The sequence below is a fragment of the Pan paniscus genome, chromosome 1 (assembly GCF_029289425.2).
Source record: "Pan paniscus chromosome 1, NHGRI_mPanPan1-v2.0_pri, whole genome shotgun sequence".
NCBI lineage: Eukaryota > Metazoa > Chordata > Mammalia > Primates > Hominidae > Pan > Pan paniscus.
Genome location: NC_073249.2, coordinates 66,402,792 through 66,425,847, shown reverse-complemented (window position 1 = coordinate 66,425,847; position 23,056 = coordinate 66,402,792). Strand labels below are relative to the sequence as shown.

At 47.0% G+C, this 23,056-nt stretch overlaps 1 protein-coding gene across 2 annotated transcripts in view; it reads right to left on the bottom strand.

Moving 5' to 3' along the window:
* Positions 1–23,056, bottom strand: part of NMNAT2 (nicotinamide nucleotide adenylyltransferase 2) — a 182,378-nt gene that overhangs the window by 55,873 nt on the left and 103,449 nt on the right. The window contains exon 1 of one of the 2 annotated variants that reach the window (XM_034942161.3): positions 1,126–4,613. The exons of the other annotated variant lie outside the window; for it this stretch is intronic. Within the exon in view, the coding sequence (XP_034798052.1) occupies positions 1,126–1,195 (70 nt within the window). The 5' untranslated portion in view covers positions 1,196–4,613. Of the gene's footprint in view, positions 1–1,125; positions 4,614–23,056 lie in introns of those variants that run through there. 2 annotated transcript variants of the gene reach the window in all.

The window sequence follows — 23,056 nt, the reverse complement described above, 5'->3', positions numbered from 1 at the left end:
GACTCTAAGGTGAGTGCTTATTCGATTTGGTCCTTTAGTCCCAGATCCTTTCATTCCAGTCTGGATAGTTTTGGGAAGCAGGGAGCTGGGTGATCACATTCTTCAGGGAGCGTGAAACAGACAATCCTACCAGGCCCTCCCTCTTCAAGTTGTCCAGCCTAAGCCTTAAGACAGTTTTCCAGTGAGATAGTTCTACTTGAGTCTGAAGTAAGTCTGAAAGCACAGTACGGTCCATGAAGTTTGATCCATATGTGGGACCACAGGAGCCTACCATGCCATCCCTTGGAACTGTTAGCTGAGTAGGCTGAGGCTCCCAATAAATACAGGCTAGTTATGGATTTCCTTTCCACAGGGAGCAATTTTCCTTACTCTTCCTCCAGCCAGTCAGCCATGCCTAGGCCAGCCATCTACTAACACTTGTCCTCAGACCCCTGGGCGGAGAATGTGGGTACACCAGCACAATGCCCTCTCCCTGCCCTCATACCCTTTATTCCAATGCACTATGGAGTCAGCATCTTCCCAGGCCTGTGTCTGTGACTCATGATGGCAGCTGGATTTCCCAATTTACCAATACTTATGTGACTTGTGTCTTGGGTATTTAAGGTTTGAGGCTGGGTGGAAGTTTTCTAGGAAGACAAAGGAACAGGAAGTAGTGGAAGACATTTTTGGAAAAGGGTGCAGCACGTATAAAGGCATGAAGATATGAGATTTTGCAGGTAATGAAGAAAAGAGCAATATGCCAGAAAGAAAGATGTAAGTAGAAGAAGGTAAGGCTGGAAAGAAAGTGGGGTAGATAGCATGATAGGAACAGGGTTTTCTTAGGAGAAACAATCGATTGCAGAAGGCACATGATGGCAGCTGGATTTCCCAAGGGGATGATAGGTTACCCACATTTGGTATATTCTTCTACCCAGACTCAGTGGCCAGTGACTGGCCAGCAGAAGGTGGGGGCTGGGCTTACATGCATATAGGGATCAGGCTGATGTCCCTAAACAGGCATGCACAGAGCAGCCCTGCAAACCTTGAGAAGCTCCGCTGGAGACAGAATCCTGTTTTCTTGACCATCTGCACCTCCCTCCAGCTGCCCCGCCCTCATGCCATGTGCCTCAGGCTGTCTGAACTCACCAGAGAGAGTAACAAACACTTCCCAGAGCCCCTGGCAGGCCTGAATTTCCTCTAGTTCCTGGATTTCCATCTATTTGTCTGGCTTTTGCAGCCACTACTTGCAGCCCTGCGCTGGCCATCAGAGAGTAACACAAAGTGGTGCAGCTGCTCCCTCATTGCTGCTGATCTTGTTTGCTCCACTACCTCCAGCTTGGGAGAATTTGAATCCCTTTGTCCTTACAGCCAGGAAATGATTTATGACCCTCCCTTCCATAACTGTCACTTCTGCCAGACCATGCTGAGAGAACCTCTCATATGCTCCCGCTTGTAGGAGCCACTCCGGAAGTGTGGCCTCTGTTCAAATCCTTTCCACTGGAAAAGCTACCCCATTCCCATCCCGCATCCTTTCCAAATCAGGCTCCAGGCTTCTTGGAATTCGCCCATTGTTGAAAAAGGCTTTTTTTTTTTTTTTTTTTTGGTATTTATTTCTTCAGAAATGGAAAGCTAAATGTATATGTTAAAATGTGACACAAACTAAATATATATATAAAAATATGACACGAAACCAAGGTTTCCCCTTCAGCGAAACTCAAAAACACATGAGAGAATTCTTTCAGAAACCCACAGACTGTGGTACTAAATATAGCTGGGTGGGGGGTGGAGTGGGGCAGGGGATAGAGTGGAAGGTGGGGAGGAAGCAATGAAGACAGGAGGAGGACATGTGATGGAGAAGCCCACCTTGGCTCCTCATTAGGGTATCAAGTCTGTGTCATTTGCATGGAATCAGGCTCTATTTTTAACTACACGTCTATTTTATTCTACACTTTTATTAACCTTTCTGAGTACAAGTTTACCATACACGCTTCTTAACATAGGGATAATTCAAGCTTTGAAATAGACTTTATCCAGGAGATAGCTGTTTTTCTTGGGTAAAACAGGTGACAGAATATTCAGCATAGATTCCTTTTTGCGAAGGTATGGCAGTGCTGAGGCTGCAGTGCGGGGATTTTTTGAAAGGTCAATAGTTGCTTTTTCCCTAAAGAATGATATTGGAAAAACAGTTTCCTTTAGAGCCTTTTTTTTTTTTTTTTTTTTTTTTTTTTTAAAGAAAGAGTTTCTCTCTTGTTGCCCAGGCTGGAGTGCAGTGGCATGAACTCGGCTCACTGCAACCTCCACCTTCCAGGTTCAAGTGATTCTCCCGCCTTAGCCTTCCAAGTAGCTGGGATTACAGGCTTGCACCACCATACCCGGCCAATTTTTTGTATTTTTAGTAGAGATGGGGTTTCACCATGTTGGCCAGGCTGTTCTCAAACTCCTGACCTCAGGTGGTCCACCTGCTTCGGCCTCCCAAAGTGCTGGGATTATAGGTGTGAGCCACCGCACCCGGCCCTTTACAGCTTTCTTATTTGTGTTTATCTTCCCTCTCTACTTCCTCTAGTAAGAATATCTTCGTGGAACAGAGTTCCCTTCTAGGGAACCAGCTGTCCAGGTTTGCAGGGGACTTTCTTGGTTTTAGCACTAAAAATCCCATGTCCTGGGAGACCTTAGTCCCCGACAAACTGTGTTGGTTGGTACTGCAGGCTGAATAATGGCTTTCCAAAAATGTTCACAATCTAATTCCTGGCACCTGTGAATATGTTATCTTAACATGGTAAAAGGAATCCAGATAGCCCCTGGAAGCTAGAAAAGCCAAAAGAATGGATTTTTCCAGAAAGAATGTTTTCTTCCAGAAAGAACATTCTTTGATTTTCAAACTTCTATAAGATCATAAATTTGTATTGTTTTAAGCTAATACGTTTCCAGTAATTTATTACAGCAGCAATAGGAAGTGAATACAGTTGGTTACCCAGCCCCTCCCTCAACCAGGATGCCCAATGAACCACTGAACCACTCATGCACTGAACCAAAGAAGCTCAATTACTGCATTGAGTGGAGAAACAAAATCAGCTCATTGAAAATGTACCATGTGTGAGAATTTCAGGGACACAGAAAGACACAGTTTTAAATTAATTCCACTGTTATTTTGGACTTTTCTCTAAGAAACCTGAAAGTAAAGAAATGCACAATAACCTACACGTGCCCCAAAATAAAGCCTTTGTAATTCCTTAGGTTAAAATACTAACCTCCCCCTAGAGGCAACAGAGCATGTTTACGGGTTCAGATTTAAATCCTGCCCCAGGCGTCACTAGCTGGGTGACCTTGGGTACCCAGCTAGTTACTCAATTGCGCTGGCTGCCAACTCTCATCCCTAGGCTGGAGGTAATAATATTAATCTGGCTCACAGTGTTGTTAGATAAACAGTATAAGGAGTTTAGCACAGCACCGGCACTCAGGGACATTGGCCATATTTCTATTTCCTGAGGAAGTCCAACCACTCCTTGGGGAGGAAAGTAGAGGGGGACAAAGAAAACTCAAAAACTCTTTGAAAAAAAAAATGTGCAGCTTGCCAATGTGGGAGTTATTAAATCTGAGAAGATTTTCTTTTGACCAGCAAAGATTGTCCCTGGCCCCAGTGAGATGTTTTTCTTGGTCTCGCTGCCCCTTTTGTCCTGCTTCCCTTAGAGAGAGCAGATGTTCCCTTTCCGGCTTAGAAAGTCATCTCTAGAGAGTGAGGGTCTGACTACAACCAGACCCTGGTATCTTCTCTCCTCTTTAAGTGAAACCAAACGAAGGGTTCTTTTTTTTTTTTTTTTTTTTTTTTTTTGAGATGGAGTTTTGTTCTTGTTGCTCAGGCTGGAGTACAATGGTGTGATCTCGGCTCACTGCAACCTCTGCCTCCTGGGTTCAAGTGATTCTCCTGCCTCAGCCTCCCTAGTAGCTGGAATGTATTTTTTTTTTTTTTTAGACAGAGTTTTGCTTCTGTTGCCCAGGCTGGAGTGCAATGGCATGATCTTGGCTCACTGCAACCTCTGTCTCCTGGGTTCAAGTGATTCTCCTGCCTCAGCTTACCAAGTAGCTGGAATTACAGGCTCCCACCACCACACCTGGCTAATTTTTGTATTTTTAATAGAGACAGGGTTTCACCACATTGGCTAGGCTGGTCTTGAACTCCTGACCTCAGGTGATCTGCCCACCTCGGCCTCCCAAAGTGCTGAGATTACAGGCGTGAGTCATGCATTCAGCCTAAGTTTTGTATTTTTAGTGGAGTCGGGGGTTTCAACATTTTGGCCAGTCTGGTCTCGAACTTCTGACTTCAGGTGATCTGCCCGCCTCGTCCTCCCAGAGTGCTGGGATTATAGGCATGAGCTGCTGCACCTGGCCCAAACAAAGTATTCTGAGTAATGTCAGAGAAGCCAAGTTTGGGGAAGGCGTGTGCTGCACTTGGGCAGATTTCGACGGACTTTAGTGCTTCAGCTGAGGTGTGTTTGAATGATGGATGGGGGAGAGCCGCATGCAGGAATGTGAGGCTGGCCTACAGTTCTCCAGGTTATTGATTGAGCTCTGCTGGCATTGGGACAGAGGAAGTTTCTGCTGCGATGGATGACCCTACTTTGAAAAGTTTCATTTGTCTTATGAGTCTCAGAGCTCATAGAGGATTTTGCTGCTTTTCCCTCAACTGACCCAGAGGTATGATCCCAGGGGACACCAACATGAAGCAATCTTAAAATGGCCTTTAGGATTCTGATGTGAAATAAGATACCACTGTGTATCACTTAAAGCAAACGTTTTTAAAATGACAGTGATTAGTGCCCGTGAGGATGGGGAAGTGTGCATTCTAACACGTGGTTCACGAGAGCATAAATTGATAAAGCCTTTTAGGAGGGCAATATGGCAGTCAGCATCTATCAAAATGACAGATGGGCATGACCTTGACCTGGCACTTCCACCTCCAGGAATCCATACTACAGAAAAAACTTGCGCATGTGCACAGAGATATATTCAAAAAGATAGTTCACTTCCACATTATTCGTAATAGTAAAAAATCAAGACTAAAAAAGGAAGCTGTTAAATGTTGGTACGTCCATTTGAAGGAATATTATACAGCCATTTAAAAGAATGAAGTAGATTTATCTAATCTGACATGGGAAGATCTCCAAGACACATCAGTAGGTGGGGAAAAAAATCAAATCACAGAACAATACCAAATAAAACTGTGAGTCTAAAGTAACTTCAGATAGTGATAATAAGAGTGGTGAAGAAAATAACAGGGAAAGAAGGTAGAGATTGGGTGCTGTGGGTTGCTGGGGAGAGAAGCAAATGGCAAGCCATCAGCCACACGACAGTGAGGAGGAAAGCGCTGCAGAGAGAGGGAGGAGCTTTGTAGCCCCTGAGGTGGGAGAGCTGGTGGCGTGGCTGCAGTGCTGGGAAAACAGGCTGATGTCAGAGGCTTGAAGGATCAGGTAGAAAAGGCCTGGAAAGCCCTGGGAACAAGTTTGGGATTTTATTCAAAGCCTTTGGAGGGTTTTTGTTTATTTTGAGACAGGGTCTCACTCTGTGCCCTGGCTGGAGTGCAGTGGCGCGATCACAGCTCACTGTAGCCTCAAACTCCTGGGCTCAGCCTCCCGAGTAGCAGGGACTACAGGTGCATGCCACCACACCAGGCCAATTTTTAAATTTTTTGTAGAGATAAGGTCTCAGTATATTGCCCAGGCTGGTCTCAAACTCCTGGCCTCAAATGATCTTCCCACCTTGGCCTCTCAAAGTGCTGGAATTATAGGCATGAGCCACTGTGCCCGGCCTTTGGAGGGTCTTAAGCAGCAGAGTGATCTGAGTTACATTTCAGAGATTGGCTGTTGGGCAGAAAATAAATGTAGTGGAGCAAGAGCGGAGCCAGTGAGATCAATTAGGAGCCGATTCCAGGAGTCTGAAATAAAACAGGCACAAATCCACTCATCTCTAGGCCTCATGTCACTCACTCTGAATTAGATACGATACTAGGCACGTTAATGTGTTTGATAACTATGATATTAGTTTTAAAAGTAAAAAGGCCTACATTAAGCGGAAAGTAATATTATAGTAGAATTGAATTTTGTTACAGCTCATTCATTACACAGATTGTTTCGTTATGATTGTATTCAACCTGGTCTAATCCCGTCCTAAGAATATAGCAGTTTATTCAACAACCTGGTTTTATCTCATTGGTTTATGAAATGGATGGCAGCACTGTCCCCCCAAGCCCAAGAGTAGAAAGGAGACCCCAGGAATTACGAAAACCTGTACAAAATTCATACGCAAGGATAAGGTCCCACAGCCTCATGCTCTTAAGTGGGTTACTCAAGTGCTTCTGCATACTTCTCTCGCTCATTTTGGTTTCGTTCATTTTTTAGCTAAAGTTGCAGTGCCCCCTGGAAGATCAGACTTTCTCTTTCTCACCCTAATTTAAGGCATTGCAAATATTTTATCCTGGGTGAACCTTTTCAGTACTTTCCTGAAAATATAGGGTGGACACCTGAAGAATCATGGAAATTCGCGTTGAGCAGTCCATAGCTTTGTTCTTGGAATGTAAAAGATGAATTTGGTGACCTTTACAGAGAGGGCAGTTTTAGTAAAAGAAGAAGGAGAAAGACTGCCTGGAATAGGTAAATCTGGAGAGTCAACCTGGGTGGGTCTCAGATGGACTCTCCCAAACATTCTTAAAATACTGTATTTCTAATTGTTCAAAGACCTTGGCCTGGTGATCTGAATCTTAGTATCTCTAGGCCAGCTTCCTGTACTGCCCTGATCCTGGGACCGCTTTCAAAAGCTCCTTGCATGAACAGCAAATGCAGAGTACAACATCATTCTAATGCTTTAGAACTAGCACCAGAGTAATATAGCAAACCCTGTCTTCCAGAATGCCTCTGATATAAAATCATAATTATTCCTCTTTCTTTCATGAGGCTGAGTTTGAGTCAAATGCATCCAGCCTGCTCTGGTCCCTCTCATGTCTCCAGTGATTTCCCAGGAAAACCAGGAAGACCCCTATTCCTAAAAAGGTTCTAGATCAATCATTTTCAACCAGGGTTGATCACCCCCCAGGGCACATTTGGCAATGTCTAGAGACATTTTTGGTTGTCACAATTGTAAGAAGAAAGTGCTACTGTCATTTAGTTGGCAGAAGCCAGGGCTTTTGCTTAACATCCTATAATGCACAGGACAGCCCCACAACAAAGAATCATCTGGTCCAGTTTGTCAACTGTGCCAGGGTTGAAAATCCTGTTCTACACATAAACAAGGCCTCTGTTTTAAAGGGAAACTAGAAACTCATAATGCCAACACAGGTGGAAGAATTATGGCCCCAAGGGAAGGAAAAAAAAAAAAAAAGCAGGGGCATTGGAATTTCACAGTCTGTTTTTCCACCCCTTTTAGCACAAGAGACTGTTATTGGAAAAAGTGACCAAGTCAAATAGCATATGACAAATCTCCCACATGACAAAGGGATTTCCCAGCTACCCACGCGGTCGTAAGAGATTAGTCCTAAGGTTCCCACTCACCCTGTGAGGCTGCTCATGGAGATTTGCCCCTGCTTGAGTGAGGTGCCCTGGTCTAGAACCAGCTCCTGCCCAACTGTCTTCTTCCTTCACTATCCACTCCCTTCCCTTTGTTTTGACAAACCAAATTCCAGTCTAGGGTGTCTGGTACTGAAGCTTCAAAATTCACCCTGACCTGACAGAATTAATGGCTTCTGTGCCCAGTCATTAAGAGCACAGGATTTTGGAACAAGTAGAGTGAGCGATTTGGGGAATTCTTGGCCAAAGATCAAGAAAGCCTCTTTCTCCTTACAGGCCCTAATTAATTAACTGGTTCTTTATGAAAAACTGTGAGGGAATAATTCAGACAAGAAGCAGTAAAAGGATTTTTCAGCAGTCTTTCATTTTCTAGATTCAAAACAGTATTAGGTAATAATTAGGTAAAGCTAATTGCACTGGTGTCTTGGCACTGGGAAGGTTATTTTCTCCTGAAAGTGAAAATGGTGGGGATGGACAAAGAGGCCTGTCCCCAGTCAAGCTCCCTGACAGGACCTGCCTACCACTTCTCAGGGGTCTGCTTTACAACCTGAATGATTAATGGCCACCATGAAATCTAGTTACTGATTTACTTTTCTCACACAGGATCCAAGAAGTGGGCTTCTCAGAACAGAGTTAAGAAAAGAGTTGTGCAGTTCACATCACACGTCCAGCCCATACACACACACACACACCCACACACACGCCCTGGTGTTCTGCCCAGTGTAAACCATGTGACATGGCTTGGCTGTGTCCCCACTCAAATCTCATTTTGAATTCCCACATGTTGTGGGAGGGACTCGGTGGGAGGTAATTGAATCATGGGGGCAGGTCTTTCCCATGCTGTTCTCGTGATAGCAAATAAGTCTCACGAGATCTGATGGTATTATAAGGGGGAGTTTCCCTGCACAAGCGCTCTTTTTGCCTGCTGCCGTCCATGTAAGATGCAACTTGCTCCTCTTTGCCTTCCAACCACAATTGTGAGGCCTCCCCAGCCACATGGAACTGTGAGTCCATTAAACCTCTTTCTTTTGCAAATTGCCCAGTCTCAGTTATGTCTTTACCGGCAGTGTGAAAATGGACTAATACACCATGACAGATTTAGAAATTTATAAGCATACTATGAAATAGAAGATAATAATTTTTTTGGTAGGCACATTAGTCACAGGTTTGGGATTTCTTTTGTAATTTCCTTTTATTTTAAATAATTCAAGGCTTTTTTTTTTTTTTTTTTGAAATGAGGTCTCACTATGTTTCCCAGGCTGGTCCCAAATTCCTGGGCTCAAGCAATCCTCCTGCCTCAGCCTCCCAAGTAGGTGGGATTACAGTAGGCATGAGTCACCACACCTGGCAATTTCAGATTTTCCAACAAGCTGCAGGAATAGTACAAAGAACCCTCATATACCAATCTCCCAGATTCCCCATTTGTTAATATCTTACCACATTTGCTTTATTTGTTTTGCTCTCTGTATATTTATCTTATTACTTTTAAAACTATTTAATAGTAATTGCCTTACAGTTCCTAAAAAAAAAAAAGGACATATTGGTGACAGTTTGTCAAGCTCATCTTTTTTCAGTTGAAGAAAGTATGAATGTTTGGCAAATGGCCTAGAAGTCTGGGCCTGCTAAATAGGATTTTCCAAGTATCCCTCAGGATATCTGGGTTCAAATCCTGACTCTACTTCTTTCCAGCAGTGTGATTTTGGATACCTTCCTAAGTCTCAATTTCTTCATCTGTAAGGTGGTGAAAGGAGCCGGGCACATTCCTCAGCCCCGGGCTCAAAACAAACAAGCCCAGTACAAACACATCCCATCCTCCCATCCCACCACATATCGCCATATATCTCCCAAACTTCCTGAGCCCAGTACAAACACCACCAGGAAAGGCTCCGATAAGGGGACAGCTGTTCAAAGTTTTACTGAAAGAGCGGGAACCAAAAGAATTCCTTTGTTCCCCTGTAACTTTCAGGCTATAAAAAGCAAACACTCGCATTGTTCAGGGCCCTCTTGTATGCTGTGGAATGGAGGGACCAGGTTCGAACTTGTAGTAAAGATCCTTGCCGCTTGGCTTTGACTCTGGACTCTGGTGGTCTTCTTTGGGGAACTAATGGTCTGGGCATAACATCTGGGGGCTCGTCCCGGGATTCCCCAAGCTCACCAGACCCCTGGTCAACGGATCTGCTAGGATCGATCTACTGATAGGTGAGCTGGCTCGTCTCCGTTTGTCTGTCTGTGTCTGTTCTGAATCTGAATCTGTGACTCGCGAGGTCTGAAACTGGAGCTGGCACAGTCCTGGCGGACACGCTATAGGACGGCCAGCGGAGACCGGTGGGAGACGTCCCCTGGCTCTCATCTGATCTAACTTGCAATCTGAACTGCCCCGGTTTGGCGGGCAGCAGCTATCTCCGATCTGGGCTGCCCCAGCGCGATCGCGATCCAGGCAGCTAATTCTGACCCGGGCTTCCGGTGCACGCTTGCAATCTGAACTGCCCTGGTTTGGCGGGCAGCAGCTATCTCCGATCTGGGCTGCCCCAGCGCGATCGCGATCCAGGCAGCTAACTCTGACCTGGGCTTCTGGTGCGCGCTTGCAATCTGAACTGCCCCGGTTTGGCGGGCAGCAGCTATCTCTGATCTGGGCTGCCCCAGCGCGATCGCGATCCAGGCAGCTAACTCTGACCAGGGCTGCCAAAGTGCGCCTGCAATTAGATATCATTAATAAGTCAGATCAGATTTCCTTTACAGGATTCTAACCCACATTCCTTTACAGGAAGAGAGTACAAATTATTACAGGATGGGTACTACCCAGAGCACTCCTCTATCTCTCCTTACGAGTAATTTCAAAGAAGTTAGAGCAAGGGGCCATGATCTTGGTATAGAAATCAGGAAAGGAAAGCTAATTACACTGTGTCGCTCTGAATGGCCTGCCTTTGATGTGGGGTGGCCGCCCGAAGGGAGCTTCCGACTTGCTGTCATCACTAGGGTAAAGTCCAAGATTTTCCTACCTGGGCGTGCAGGCCACTTAGATCAAATCCCATATATCCTCATATGGCAGGACCTTGTTGAGAACCCGCTTCCTTGGCTGTCCCCTTTCCAATTAGTCTCTGAACCCTGTAAGGCACTGGTTGCTCGACCACTAAAATCCAAGCAACCAACTGCCCCCCCCATCCTGTTCTACCTGACAGCGGGGACCCACTGTTCACAGAACCCCCTCCGTACCCCTCTGGGCCCCAGGCCCCAGCCCCCCTAGCTGAGCTGCGGGAGGGAGCAGGCGGACGGGAGGCGGCTGGCACACACGAGCCCGCTGAAAGGGAAAGTAATTTTGAAGGGCCGGCGGGGCGGACGCGAGGGCGCACTTCGCGGACTAGCCCCCCTCAGCCGCCTGACTCCACGGTGGCTTTACCCCTTCGGGAAATAGGACCCCCAGATGACACAGGAATCCCCAGGCTCCAGTACTGGCCATTCTCCACCAGTGATCTGTATAACTGGAAGACTCAGAGTGCTCGGTTTTCAGACAACCCCAAAGATTTACTGGCTTTACTGGATAGTGTCATGTTCACCCACCAGCCCACTTGGGATGATTGTCAGCAGCTCCTCCGAATCTTGTTCACCACGGAAGAGCGAGAGAGAATACAGATAGAAGCTAGAAAGCTGGTCCCGGGGGACGACGGTCAACCGACTGCCAACCCCGACCTCATAAACGCAACCTTTCCTCTGACCAGGCCGGCGTGGGACTACAACACGGCAGAAGGTAGGGGACGGCTACACCTTTATCGCCAGACTCTAATGGCAGGTCTCCGGGCAGCTGCTCGCAAGCCCACTAATTTGGCTAAAGTATATTCTATTCTGCAGGGAAAGACAGAGAGCCCAGCTACCTACTTAGAAAGATTAATGGAAGCTTTTAGACAGTACACCCCCATAGATCCAGAGGCTCCAGGAAGTCAGGCAGCTGTTGTAATGTCTTTCGTAAATCAGGCAGCCCCAGATATTAAGAGAAAACTCCAGAAATTAGAAGACTTGGAGGCAAAGTGGATTCAGGACCTCCTTCAGATAGCCCAGCGGGTTTACAATAACAGAGATACTCCGGAGGAAAAGCAATTTAAGGCCACTGAAAAAATGACCAAGGTCCTGGCAGCAGTGGTACAGAAAGAGCATCTACAGCCAGAGTACACCCAACCTAGGCGGCCTCCCCCAGCATGATAACCTGAGCAAAGACCAATGTGCTTACTGTAAGGGGGCTGGCCACTGGGTAAGAGACTGCCCCCTTGTCTCCGAATGATTGCGGCCACGGCTCTGATGGTGCAAGATGCTGATAAACTTGTCATGGGGCAAGAATTGCGGGTCGTTACTCCACATGCCATCGAAGGTGTACTCAAACAGCCACCTAATCGATGGATGAGTAACGCCCGGCTCACCCACTACCAAGGACTACTACTAAATCCTCACAGGATAATTTTCCTGCCCCCAACGACCTTAAACCCTGCCTTGCTGCTGCCCAACCCGGACCTGGACACCCCACTCCATGACTGCACCAAGATACTAGCTCAGGTGCACGGAGTTCGAGAAGACCTGCAGGACCGCCCACTTCCTGACGCCGACCTCGTCTGGTTCACTGATGGGAGCAGCTTCATGCATCAAGGCCAGAGGTACGCTGGAGTGGCAGTAACTTCAGAGACTGAGGTAATCTGGGCGGAACCCCTGCCCCCGGGGACATCGGCCCAGAAGGCCGAACTTATAGCGCTCACCCAAGCTCTTACCTTAGGGGCGGGGAAAAAGCTGACAGTATATACAGACAGCCGATATGCTTTTGCAACGGCGCATATACATGGGGCCATTTACAGGGAGCGAGGGTTACTGACGGCTGAAGAAAAAGAGATAAAAAAACAAGCAAGAGATCCTAGCCCTGCTAACAGCCCTATGGAGGCCAGAAAAATTAGCCATTGTACATTGCCCAGGGCATCAGAAACTAACTACTCCAACTGCTCAAGGCAACTTTCTGGCAGACCAAACTGCAAGGAATGTGGCGAAGGCTCCCAGCCAACTCCTTGCACTCCAGCTCCCTGACCCAGGCCCCCGGGACTTGCCATATTTCCCTGAATATTCAGAACAAGATCTCCAGTGGATTGACAAACTTCCCCTGAAACAAATCCAGAATGGGTGGTGGACTGATACTAATGACCAAACCATCCTACCAGAAAAATTAGGACAACAGGTGTTAGAACACATCTACCGAACCACCCACCTGGGGGCCCGGCGGATGATAGACCTGATCAGACGCTCCAAGCTCAAAATCAGACATATAGCTGAGACGGCCAGCAGTATCGTGACAAGTTGCAAAGTCTGCCAGCTTAACAACGCATACCCCCAATCTCAAGCTGCAACAGGAACAAGGCTCAGGGGAACCAGGCCCGGTATCTACTGGGAAGTAGATTTTACTGAAATAAAGCCAGGAAAGTACGGGTACCGGTGCTTACTTGTCTTTGTAGATACTTTTTCAGGGTGGACTGAAGCATTCCCAACCAAAAGAGAAACTGCTCAGGTCGTAGCAAAGAAAATTCTGGAAGATATCCTTCCCAGGTATGGCTTCCCCATCCAGATAGGGTCAGATAATGGGCCCGCTTTCGTCGCTAAGGTAAGTTAGGACTTGGCTTCCATCCTTGGGGCAAATTGGAAACTACATTGCGCTTACAGGCCCCAGAGTTCAGGACAGGTAGAAAGGATGAATCGGACCTTAAAAGAGACCTTAACTAAATTGACTATAGAGACTGGCGCTAATTGGGTAGTCCTTCTCCCCTATGCTCTGTTCCGGGCCCGTAATACCCCTTACAAACTGGGCCTTACCCCTTACAAAATCATGTATGGCAGACCTCCACCCCTGGTTCCTAGCTTAAAAGATGACCTGCTTAAGTCTGAAACAGAAAATGTCTCTGAATTCTTATTTTCCCTACAAGCCTTACAGAAAATTCACCAAGAAATCTGGCCCAAGCTGAAAGAGCTATATGAGACCAGTCCCCCACCGACACCCCATCCGTACCAGCCGGGAGACTGGGTCCTGGTTAAGCGACACTGACAAGAGACCTTAGAGCCCAGGTGGAAAGGACCACTCCAAGTACTCCTGACCACACCCACCGCCCTGAAGGTAGAAGGCATTGCATCGTGGATCCACTACACCCACGTCAAGCCAGTGGACCCAACCTCCGACCTTCTGGGGCCAATCACGGCGGCGGCTGAAGCACCGGACATGTGGACTGTGGACAGAGCTAAGAACAACCCCTTAAAACTCACCCTGCGCCGGCAGCATAGCTCACTGCAAACATGCAGTTAGGTAGTCTAACTCTAACATTAGTCGCCCTAGTGGCCGCTGGGGAAAACATAAAGCCAGCTCCTAATCCCTTTGTCTGGAGATTCTGGCTTTATGAAAACCAAACCCACCCTGGGCAACCTCATAAGCCCGGGAAATTAGTGGCCAGTGCAGATTTCCCCTCCTCAGGGTGCAATAGCCCAATTTTACTAAATTTTACCGATTTCCCAGTAGCCAAACCAGTGGCACCAATAATATGCTTTGAGTATGATCAGACTAAATACAATTGTAAGCACTATTGGTGGCACCAAAGTGCCGGCTGCCCTTATAACTATTGTAACATCCATAAATACCAATGGTGGGGTGGAAAAGAATAGATAGATCCCAGATGGCCATTCCATCGCAGACGAGATAGAGACCTTTCATATACATGGATAGTTAGAGACCCCTGGAACTCCCGCTGGACCACGCCTCAACACGGGGCTGTATACTACTCCTCCGCCTCCACATGGCCTAGCAGTCACCTCTATCTGTGGCGGGGTCTAGTGCAGGTACGGCCCCTGGTCCATGGAAATATCCAGCGACAAGAAAACCGCCTGACACAAGATTTACGTCCTTTTTCCTGGTTAAAATTATTACAAGAAAGATTAGAACTTGCTAACCTTACAGGACTTCACAGCCTGTCTGGCTGCTTTCTGTGTGCCACTCTAGGTCGTCTACCGCTAACTGCTGTCCCCCTGCCATGGGGATCCTCCACCTCTGCCCAAGCTAACAACCACCGAAACCTCTCATATGCCCCTATCCCTAACGTGCCACTATACCTAAACCCCAGTCAAGAAAAGTTTCCCTACTGTTTCTCAGGAACTAATTCCAGCCTCTGCAGCATCACTGCAACGCCCCCTAATATCACCTTAAGGGCTCCGTCAGGTATATTCTTCTGGTGTAATGGAACATTATCTAAAAACCTATCAAGCCCCTCTGTTACCAACCTACTGTGTCTTCCTGTCACATTAGTTCCCCGGTTAACTCTACTTACTGCCGGCGAGTTCCTAGGGTATACCAGTAACTGGACTAGTGCTGTTATTCACCCAGACCCTAGACCGAGGCCTGCACGAGCCATATTTCTCCCCCTCATTACAGGAATCTCCCTCACCGCATCCTTCATGGCGGCCGGACTGGCTGGGGGAGCCCTAGGTCACACCCTCATAGAAAGTAACAAGCTGTACCAACAATTTGCCATTGCTATGGAGGAGTCAGCTGAGTCCCTTGCCTCCCTCCAGCGGCAGCTCACGTCCCTAGCACAGGTAACCCTGCAGAACCGGAGGGCCTTAGACCTACTCACTGCTGAAAAAGGGGGAACGTGTATGTTTCTAAAGGAAGACTGTTGTTTCTACATAAATGAATCAGGGCTCGTGGAAGACCGGGTCCAACAGTTACACAAGTTAAGCACAGAAGTAAGAACACGGCAGTTTGCTTCAGCTGCAGACCAATGGTGGAACTCATCTATGTTTTCTCTGTTAGCCCCCTTCCTTGGACCCCTGCTGAGTCTACTATTTCTGCTTACCGTAGGACCTTGTGTTGTTAACAGAATTTTGCGGTTCGTTAAAGAAAGGTTTAACACTGTACAACTCATGGTCCTCAGAGCCCAATACCAACCTGTAAACGCTGAAACAGAATCAGACTTATAAGACCCAAGATTGGCTCTAAAAAAATACCTGAAAAGAAAGGGGGGGAATGAAAGGAGCCGGGCACATTCCTCAGCCCCGGGCTCAAAACAAACAAGCCCAGTACAAACACATCCCATCCTCCCATCCCACCACATATCGCCATATATCTCCCAAACTTCCTGAGCCCAGTACAAACACCACCAGGAAAGTCTCTGATAAGGGGACAGCCGTTCAAAGTTTTACTGAAAGAGCGGGAACCAAAAGAATTCCTTTGTTCCCCTGTAACTTTCAGGCTATAAAAAGCAAACACTTGCATTGTTCAGGGCCCTCTTGTATGCTGTGGAATGGAGGGACCAGGTTCGAACTTGTAGTAAAGATCCTTGCCGCTTGGCTTTGACTCTGGACTCTGGTGGTCTTCTTTGGGGAACTAACGGTCTGGGCATAACAGTGGGATAATGACAGTATCCCTCTCAGGGGTTGCTGTGAGGATCAAATGAACTAAGTCACTAAATAAGTCCATGCATGGACAGGTTCAACCGTGTATGCCACCATGTTCAATAACAACATTGCTTCATTATTAGCTACTATTATCTCCTTTTCCTTTCTCATTTTCTTGTAATTATTCAAGGTTATTATTCTCAAATATTTCCCCAACTGTGTCTTTTCCAATGAAGCCCAATTCCAGTTTTCACTCATGGAGCTGTCATGGAACACTCAATCTCCCTAATTTCTCTCTCCCACTGCCAGCCCCCAGCCCCCATCCCCTCCTCCCCCAACACGCACACATCTATTCAATTTAACCAGAATAAATTCAGAAGCTTACAAGCATACTATGGGATACCAAAGAACAAAGAACCATTTCTTGTAAGGTTGTTAAAATACTTGTGATTTAAAGCAGGACAAACCTGAAGAATCCAGCATGCCTGAGATCACACATCTCTGAACAATAGGCTGTGATTTGAGTAATTACCCCTGAAGAGAGGGAGGTACCTGACTTCTGGGTATTTGGTCAACCAGCTAGACTTTCTTTCTTTAGGCATGGATAACTGGGTATTTGGTTAGCAAGGAAAAAAGAAAATTAATGTTTAATATACACATAATATTCTTGGCACTTCCATTAGATGTTTAGAGATTTTCACTTTCAAGCATTTCTCTTTTTTTTTTGAAATGGAGTCTTGCTCTTTTGCCCAGGCTGGAGTGCAGTGGTGCAATCTTGGCTCACTGCAACCTCCGCCTCCTGGGTTCAGGTGATTCTCATGCCTCTGCCTCAGTCCCTCTGGTAGCTGGGATTACAGGCGCACGCCACCATGCCTGGCTAATTTTTGTATTTTTAGTAGAGATGGGGTTTCACCATGTTGGCCAGGCTGGTCTCGAACTCTTGGCCTCAAGTGATCTGCCTGCCTTGGCCTCCCAATGTGCAGGGATTACAGGTGTGAGCCGCTGCACCCAGCCAGTGGGAAATATACCTTTTAAAATCCAACAACAACAGCACATATTAATCAATTACTAATTAGTACCAATGGGCAACCCTGAAGAGGAAGGCTGGAATAAAGGTCTTGAAGCAGAAATCTCTGCTTTCAAGGGCCCCAGCTGCAGCTGGGATTTGTCTCTAGGGCCCTGATAGGTGTGTGGCCACTGAGAACAGGGTGGCTTTTGCTGAGCAACAGCTTTGAGCCACATGTTTATGAGACAGGCTCTGCCAACAGCAACTCCATATGAACAACAGAAGCAGTCATCAGTGTCTGCCGTGTGGAACCTTGTGCCCGTTTCTAGAGGTGCCTATTCACTCTCTTACATGCCTTCAAACTTTGTGCAACTATTTGCCTGTAGGATAAGATCCAAACTCCCAAACAGAGCAAATATAAAGGGTTTTTTAAATCTGAGCCCTACAGCTCTCTCCTGAACCTGCTGCATGCCCTTTTCCCCCAGCAACATATGCCTTCACTCATGTGTTCCTTCTGTCTCAAATGCTCTTCCCTACCTTGGTAACCCCTGCCAACCCTTCAAAATCCAACTTGCCATGCCACCTTCCCTGACTTTCAGAGCTGGAATGATCTGTCCTTCCACAAGTCCATACATGCCACTGTAATAAGTTTGATCCCATTTTCTTGGGAGCAGCTCCAGGTCAGTCCTGTGCTTTATTCTTCTTTGCATCCCCAGCATCTTGTCCAGTGTCTGGCACCCAACTGATGCTCAGTTACTGTTTGTTGGGTTAAAATGGAAGGCATAACCAGGTCAGGGGCAGAGCAGCCTTGGCTATGGCATTTCTCTGTTTCTAGCTCCTCCTTATCAACTAGACATTTGACAATACTCAACAAGCACTCATGGTGTGCACAGCCTTTTGCTGAACTACAGTGTATGCATATGTAAAAGTGCAGACACCTTAAAGATAATAATTCACTGGACATGGTGGCTCATACATATAATCTCAGCTACTCAAGAAGCTGAGGCAGGAGGCTTCCTTGAGCCCAGGAGTTTGAAGTTACAGTAAGCTATGATGGCACCACTGCACTCAGGCCTGGGCAACAGAGTGAGACTCCATCTTTAAAGACAAACAAACAAACAACAAGCAAACAGGCAAACAAACCTAAGAATTCCCAGCCTAAAGGTAAATTGCTCTCATACAAGTGTAGAAATGTATGGGGGAAAAAGTCGTACACTTTGTATATGCTAGTTTTGCGAAAGTAAGTTTCTAACATCAGCTCATGCAGATTTCAAAAATCAAAAGTTTAACACCCCATCTTAATATTAAACCAATCAGATTTTTTGTCTTGTCATTCTGATCATTGGTCTATCTCAACAAAAATATGGGGAAAAAATAGAGGCAAATATTCACTTGGCCATCCGTCATGCTGTGATGGCTGTCCATAGCTGATTCTGAAATCACTCGGGGCAGACACACAGATAGGAATAAAATACTTCCACACATATTTTTAAAGGGTCAATTGATATCTCAGTTGTTTTAACAAAATAAAGAATAGCACTAAGTTCACCACTGACAAAGTATTTCCACATTGGTGAACACTCAAAAATGTATCACGCATGTCGGTAACATGTGCAATAACAAGTCTTGAATTCCTTCAGAAGGTACAATACACAGAGGTCAAGTTGTGTGTGTGTGTGTGCGTGTGTAATTCAATCCAAATTAAAGACATCAAATCCAAACTACTTTTAAAATATGAGTAGCTTTGGGAGGCCGAGGCGAGTGGATCAGGAAGTCAGGGGTTCAAGACCAGCCTGGCCAAGATGGTGAAACCCCGTCTCTACTAAAAATACAAAAATTAGTTGGGCATGGTTGTGGGCGCCTATAATCCCAGCTACGCAGGAGGCTGAGGCAGAGAATTGCTTGAACCTGGGAGGCAGAGGTTGCAGTGAGCCGAGGTCATGCCACTGCACTCCAGCCTGGGCTACAAAGCAGACTCCGTGTAAAAAAAAAAAAAAACAAAGAATACCTAATGTAGATGACGGGTTGATGGGTGAAGCAAACCACCATGGCACGTGTATATCTATGTAATAAACCTGCACGTTCTGCACATGTACCGCAGAACTTAAAGTAAAAAAATAAAAAAATAAAATGAGTAGCCCATGAACTAAAAAACCAACAAATTTAGAATAACAAAAGTCTTTAATTTTTGATTCTTAGAGCTTTTTCTCCTTAATTACTAAAAATCAAACACCCACCTTGGGAGAGGAGTCAGCCAGGACCTCTGTTCTTGGGCTGTTTCTGTCCATCCCTGACATCCTCTGCACATCAGGATGTTTCAGGCAGCGAGGCATGCTCTCCTTGGGAATGGAGGTGACATCACAGGCCCAGAGTCCCCACTGACCCTGAGTGCTCCAGTTCCCAGGGACTTCCTCCCTGGAATCTGGAATTCATTTTGGCACAGGTCATGGAGAGCCATATCAACAATGAAGAGGGAGAGGGTGGCAGGGCTCAGTGTCTGTGTCACCCAGGGTCTGTTGCCCCCAACTCCTCCCTGACATAAATGGCTGCTCTGTGGGGTGGGGAGCTAAGAGGAGAGGGCTGGCCCCTCTGTCCCCTGCAGGCCCTCCAGCTTGAAAAGAGAGCAAAATCCATGCCCCCTCACCTCCCCATACACATTCTTTCTGACCCATTTTCTTTCATGTCTGTGGAGATCAGATGCTGGGTCAAACGGCAGCCCTGGATTTCTTCCTGGGCTGCTGCAGTACCAGCTCCAGAGCCAGGGCTCGCCAGCCCCCCACCAGGCACCTCGGTCCCCTGAGCTGTCCAGGCAGGGGGGCCTGAGGGACTGGGCACTTTACTTCCCTCTGGAGGGCAGGCATTGTGTCTCATCCAGCTTGCTGCCTTCCTCAGCTCCACCCCCACAGCCCTTACCAGGGCTCCTTCTATATTGTTGATACTCAGCAAACATTGATTCATTGGGTAAGTGAACGTAAGCAGAGCTTGCCATAGGGAATATTATTCACTAGGTAAAATGTGTTGGAAATAACCCTTTATCTGATTCCCCTTCTTTCCACTTATAGAAATTGAGGTGTTTTCCTCCGGTCCTGCATTTTGGGACTCTAAGTCAGCATCCTTGGCATGCCTGTGTTCCAGATCTCCATCCCCCATGCCCTCAGCTAGTTGTTACCTAGTAGTCAGACACTACTAATCACTAGACCTGTGCACATTTGATAAATGTTACCTGATCCACATACATTTTAATAAGAGCCCCCAATGTCTCTCCCCAGAAGAATGTCTCTAAAATGGGAATTCCAGTAACCTGTGTCAAAGTGGAGTAGACTCTTCTAAATGGGAACCGTCGGGTCATACCTCAAAAGTGGCAGCCTCAGAGTGGGGTGGGCCTGGCTGGTCAGCCGTTTTATCCCAGAAAGTAGGCTCAGTTTCATCCCCCCGTATTTCAGCCCACATCCTCCAGCATACCCTGAGCCTGACTGATGGATTTTTTCTTTTTCCTTTTTTGAGACAGGGTCTGTCACCCAGGCTGAAGTACAGTGGCTACCTCCTGGCTCAAGTGATCCTGCTGGGCTCAAGCGATCCTCTTGCCTCAGCCTCTCAAGTAGTTGGCATTCAGCCACCATGTTCAGCTAATTTAAAATAATTTTTTTGTGTGTGGAGATGAGGTCTCACCACCATGTTGCCCAGGCTGGTCTGGAACTGCTGGGCTCCAGCTATCCTCCTGCCTGAACCTCCCAAAGTGCTGGGATTATAGGCATGAGCCACCATGCCTGGCCTTGACCCATGGATTTCTATGTACTCTCTTACCCACTCCCTCATCACCTACAATCAAGTCACCTCTTGCCAGTCTTTGGAAGCCGAGAAGACTTTTAGAGTTGACTCTGTTTTCCTCTCATTTTACTGACCAAGACTGCCTAAGATAACCCCAAGGGCTGGAAGTGGACTCATGAACCCCCACCCAAGTCTATTAACCCCAGGGCTTTTGACACTGGCAGAGGGAAAGGCTTCTATCCAGATTAATGGCAGGAGCTATTCAAAGATTCTTGACCAGTGTCCAAAAGAAAAAAATATTTAAATTAGCATCGACTGTGGGCTGGATTCTATGCTGAGCACTAGAGTCACAGGTGGAGCACCCACTGTGAGACACAAATACACAAACAGACAAACACAAAACAGTGTTAAAGGAGCTGTAATAGCCAAAATGTCTGAGTGTCTATTATGTTCTGGGCACTGTTCTATAGCCTTCACAACCAGTTATTCTAAGGGCAGAGGTAAGCTCATGGCCCTATGGAAGCTCTGAGTTCCACTGACACAGTGGGAAATTGGGCTTCGACTCCCAGACACCCGGCCTAGGCTAGCGAAGTCTCTGCCTCACCTCCCCTGCAGGCCCTGGGACCCCAGTGACATGGCCTGAGCCCTGGATCCTAAGACCTCCTCTCACTTTTGTGTCACTGGGCCTTCTGTGCCCCAGCCTGAAGTCCTCTTGCCCGTCTGCAGGCTACAGTCTGTTAGAGAAAAAGTCCAGGCCGGATGAGGAAATGGGGCTCTGTCTTTGGGATGGGAGGAGAGGGACTGCGGAGGTGATGGCCCACAGGTGGGGAGGAATGACTTGAGTTCTGTGCTCGGAAGTCAGGACAGCTCTGCAAGATTTTTTCCTGGCCAGTTTTGGATTTCCAAAACCAGAGAGAGATTCATTGTGTTTGCCTTGAGAAAGGAAATCCCCCAAACAGGACGATGGGGGAGGAATTTCTGAGGGCAGAGAGTTTCTAGAACTGAGAAGGGAGGGTTTAGGGAGGCCAGGACAGAATCATTGCACAACCCTGCTCTCCCTGGGAAAAACCCTCAGTCCTTCCTGCCTTGAGCCAGAGGCCACGGGCTCCATCTGCTGAGAGCTTGTAGAGACACACATCAAACAAGTCCCAAACTGCTGACCTCTACTTCTACCTTTGCTGAACTCCCTAAAATCCGATGCAGGAGCAGAGGTTTGGGGCCTGGGAGCCTGGGGCAGGAAAGAGCCAAGGGCAAAGAAGTACAAGCCAGCTATGGATTTTTAACATCACTATTTTGTTGTTATTATTTATTGAATCATCACATCAGCTCTATTGGGGGTGGTATCATTAAGCACAATTTACAGATGAGAAGTTAAGGACTTGCTTATAAGGGCAGAAATGGGAATCATATAGGGACTCAGAGCCCCTGCATTCTCCTCATTGCAATGCTACTGTCTTGTGGGGACACAGGCATGTGCATGCCCCATACTCCCAACATACACACTACCTACCACTGTGCTGCAGCAGAAGCTATGCTGAAGTAGAAGTCAAGATTGCTGAGCTCCAGTCCTGACTCCACTGGAAAGTGGCTGGGGGCTCATTTGACTCACCCCAAAAAATCTGCTCTGGTTACTTCCATTCTGCCAACATCGAGCACCTACTGTGTACCCGTGCTGAGTGCCAGGAATACAAGAATTTAGAAAATGAAAGTCCTGCCCTGGAGGCATTTACACACCAGTCAGACTTATAAACACCAGAGAATGACTTATAAAAAGATCACTTCAGCATACTGCCTACATTTCCAAGCAGTTGTAAAGTTTAAGTGAGATGATATATGCCACTGTTTAGAAAACCCAAGAACTGCTCCAATGTTCTCGAGGTTGAGCCAGCTCTCTCAGAGGCAGCAGGAGAGTCACAGGCAGGCTGGGACACTCTTGGTCATCCTTCCCTTCTCAGCAGCGCCTCTGGCCAAGGCCAGGCCTGCCTTCAGCTTCCACTTGCCATGGTGACAGTGCCATCCTTGGTTTCTTCCCTCCTTCCTTTCTTCCTTCTTTCCTTCTTCTCTTCTGCCTCTCTCTCTCTCTCTTCCCCTCTCTCTTTCTCTCTTCCTTTATTTTTTGGTTTCCACTATTCTATGTGTCCTCAGCAGGGAAACCGGCAGGATATTCCTCCTCCATCTGACTAGAGTCAGAAATTGGGGAACTTCCATAGCTGTGGGGTTGAGAGTGGGATGCAACCTAAGATGACCCTGGGAGGGAGTTTTCCATGATCTGCCGTGTCTTTGAGCATCTGCAGTTCCCATCCTCTCATTCCCGTTTTTCTGGACTTATCTCATTACGGTAGGAAAGTCA